The sequence below is a fragment of the Leguminivora glycinivorella genome, chromosome 16 (genome assembly GCF_023078275.1).
Source record: "Leguminivora glycinivorella isolate SPB_JAAS2020 chromosome 16, LegGlyc_1.1, whole genome shotgun sequence".
Taxonomy (NCBI): domain Eukaryota; kingdom Metazoa; phylum Arthropoda; class Insecta; order Lepidoptera; family Tortricidae; genus Leguminivora; species Leguminivora glycinivorella.
This window is the reverse complement of record NC_062986.1, coordinates 21,943,386-21,946,891: the sequence shown is the minus strand read 5'-3', so window position 1 is coordinate 21,946,891 and position 3,506 is coordinate 21,943,386. Positions and strand designations below refer to the sequence as shown.

The 3,506-nt window shown below is 62.1% G+C and overlaps 1 protein-coding gene across 1 annotated transcript; it reads right to left on the bottom strand.

Annotated features, from left to right (window-relative positions):
• Positions 1 to 527: 527 nt before the first annotated feature.
• LOC125234422 lies at positions 528 to 1,337 on the bottom strand. Its single transcript, XM_048140652.1, has one exon. The coding sequence runs from the start codon at positions 1,335 to 1,337 to the stop codon at positions 528 to 530; it is 810 nt and encodes a 269-aa protein (XP_047996609.1).
• Between the last annotated feature and the right edge of the window lie 2,169 nt (positions 1,338 to 3,506).

Sequence of the window (3,506 nt, the reverse complement as noted above, 5' to 3'; positions counted from 1 at the left end):
CGGGCCCGGGGGCCGTGTTCTTCCCGCGAAGCCGGTTGACCACTGCACCTAGCTCTGGAGGGAGTATTGGCGGAGCGACTTCCTCCTCTGAGGGCCTCACCACTGGCGGCGCCATTGGAGGCGGCTGGTGAGGTCCCCTTTCAGGGAACAGCGCCGAGATTACGCGAGCAACGAGGTCCGGCTCAAGCGTCTGCGTCACCGGGGGAGCCCATGGCCGCAGTTTGCTCCTCACCAGTTTGTAGGGCCTTCCCCATGGGTCGGAATTGAGGGTCTCCAGGAATTCGGCACGACTCACCTCAATTGCCTCCCCAATGGCGACCGAAAGCCCTAGTTTAGCAGCTTTGTATCTGTCGTACTGACGCTGCTCCTCGTTCTCGTCTCTTCGCCTACGCCTCCTGAGACGCAGGTAGCGGCGCCGAGCGGCTATACAGTTTTTCGCAACTGCGCGAGCTCTTCGGTCCACCAGTAAACGCGTCTTTTTGGTGGTACGCGTTTTGCCCGGGGCATGGCCGCGTCGCAGATTTGCGTCATGGCCTCCGGAGCCAAGAGGCTTCCTCCTCCACCTCCAACGCTCCTTCCGGCGTGGGCAGCCAAGCCTGCACAATGGCCGCCTCCTTTAGCAGCTCGCGGTCGAGTTTTGTCAATGCCCATCTCGGGCCGCTCTCGGCTGGGCCAGTACGCTGTGGGTTGTTCTGGGTCTGGGAGGGTGTCACATCGAACCTGATGTACCGGTGATCCGATAGGGTTTCCACCCCCACCAAGACTTCCCACCCCTGAACACGGCGCGCCAGGGGAGCACTCGCGAAAGTTATGTCCACGATGGAGCCCCCCTGTTGTCGCACGCACGTGTTAGCCGTGCCCTGGTTAATAACTGCCAGCCCTGACGCGACCGCCCACTCCTCCAGGGTTGCGCCTCGCGCATCTGTGGCCGGAGAGCCCCAAGCCGTGGACTTGGCATTGAAGTCTCCGGCAACAATTACCGGGCGCGGGGAAAGCTGGCCGACCCGAGCCCCCACCTCGTACAGGAATTGCTCGAAGTCAGCCAAGGAGCGGTTTGGCGAAAAGTACACCGCCACGAACCAAATCCCCCCGTAGAGCGCTCCCACGTAGCCCTTTCCTTTGAAGGCACCGGAAGGCGGCGGTGGACCACCCGCCGCCGCCCGTGTCACTAGTGCCACGCTCTTGTCGTCGTCTCCCAACCAATCGTCACGGGGAGGGATCGTGTACGGCTCTGCCACTACTGCGACATTTATCATCCACTGTGCCAGGGACTGGAACAAGAGATCCTGAGCCCTAGCACAGTGGTTGAGATTCGTCTGTAGAATCCGTAGGGCCATTTCTTATTCCGTGACCATTGGATCCTGCTCCTGCACATCCGGTGTTTGTGCTGGCTGGGGCGCGGCCTGGCGGCCAGCTCCAGCTTTTCTCCGTGGTGGCTTCTGGGCTTGTGATTTGCACACTTTTGAGTCCAGAGTGTGGTCCGCTGGTTTCCCCACTTTAGAGCAAATCACACAGCTCGGAGTTGCAGAGCAGGTCCTCGCCGTGTGGCCTGGTTTCCCGCACCGGTAGCAGGTGTCGCTGCGGTCCGTTTTGCTGGTGCATTGTGCCCTGACGTGGCCCGTTTCCAGGCACTTGAAACACCGCATGGGTCTCTTCTCCAGCAGCTTTACTGCAGCTCGTACCCATCCCACCTGGAGTCTTCCCTTGTCAGCCTCCACTACTTTTTTGGCTGCCGCGATTGGGCAGCGGAGCCAGATGGATCCTAGCCCGGATGCATCCTGCCGGATTTCCCCGTTTTTATCTGGCTCACTTCACAGCCCCCAGTCTTGGCCACAGCAGCCACTACCTCGCTGCAAGAGACGGAGTCGTCGAGTTGCGTTAGGCGTAGCTCCGCGCAGATTGTGGGCCTGGATATTTTGACCAGTTCCTCCCCGAGCTTTTCGCAGAGCTCTTTTGCCAGGGAGTCGGCCTTTTCGCCACTATCGGATCCTGGGACCTCGAGGAGCCTGGCACCGGTTGCCGCCTTCTTGAACTTGATGGCGTTAATGCCCAGGCTCTTGAGGTCAATGTTCTCCTTGGCCCTGATGAGGACTTGTCCATACGTCACCCCTTTTGCTTCGGCCTCCGGCTGTAGGGTTAGGACTACAGCTGACGAACGCGGAGGTCGAAGTTTCCTACTCTTGGGCTTGTTTGGCTTCTTGGGCCGTGGCTGAGAGCCCACTTGCGTAATTGCCCCCTTACTTTTCTTCCGCGTCACCGCAGACCACTCCTCGTTTGTGTTCGCGGGAGCCGGAGGCAGTGGCCGAGGACCTGGCGTCGCGGAGGATGGAGCCGCTGCTGCTGCCGCTGCTGGCGTTTTCCCCCTTTTTTCCTCTTTTTTATTTTTCCCCTTTTGGGGCTCCTCCGTCAGGTTCGGGGGACCTCGCTTCGGAGCCGATGCGGTACCCCGCTTGGAGGCCGGTGTGGGACCGGACCTGGGGCCCGTGGGGGCTCGGGCTGTTCTTGGCGTTTCCGGTCAGCGTCCAGCGGGGGCCGCATTGGTTGAGACGGAAGTAGCCTACCTTCGCGCTCCAGGGCTCCCAACCTCTCGTCCAGCATCCGCCCCACCCTGGCCGCGACCGCACCGACCAGCTCGTCCACATCGGAACGTCCGGGGGGGGGGGCAGCGGCGGGCTGTGGTGCCTCTTTGGGTAAGGACGAGGGCGGGGCCTGCTTCTTGAAGTGGGCCCGGAGCTCCGTTTTCAGCTCCTCCACCTCAGAGCGCAGGTCTTTTACCTCCGCCCTCAAGTTGGCATTTTGCCTCTGCAGGCGTCGCGTCTCTTCGGAGGAAGTAAGCTCCTTCAGGTCTTCGACCGCTTCCCCGATTGACGCGACAGCCAGCTTGAGGGCCCGAACGAAGGTCCCCTTTAGGTTGGCGGACCCAGTGGCCACCAGCTCCACCGTCCTTAGGCTGCTTTGCACCCTTTGGTGGAGCGACGCCGCACTGTTGTCCGCTCCGTCCGTGTCTGGCGGGCCCAGAACTGCACCGCCACTCTTGGGGGCTTGCCCGGCGCCAGCGTCCGCGTGAGGCTTGCCAGCTCCTCCTCGGCCTTGCGCTGGAGCTCCTCCCGTCTGAGGCGGTTGAGCTCCCGCTTCGCCTCGGCAAGTCCCGCGTCGTGCGTCGAGCCCCCACTTCGCCCTGAGTCCGACTCGGCACCCGCATTGGGAGTGTTGGCGCTCCCAGTGCCGTCGGTCACGTCCGTCTCCTGCGTTCTGGCTGTCGGCGAGCGCGAGCTGAGCCTAATACGCTCGATCAGGACGATAGGTGTTTGGCCCAGCGTATCAGGCTTGTTTCTGGGGCCGGTGCGGCGCCCCCCTCCTTTGCCTTTCTTGCCTCTTTTGGCAGTGGCAGTGCCCAGCAAGAGTCCCGCGTCACTCTCTGAGCCGGAAGAAAGCGCGAGCTCATCCGCAAGTCGTTTCTCGGGCCTCGAGCCCCAGAACTTCGAGGGCATGTCTGAGGTCGAGGG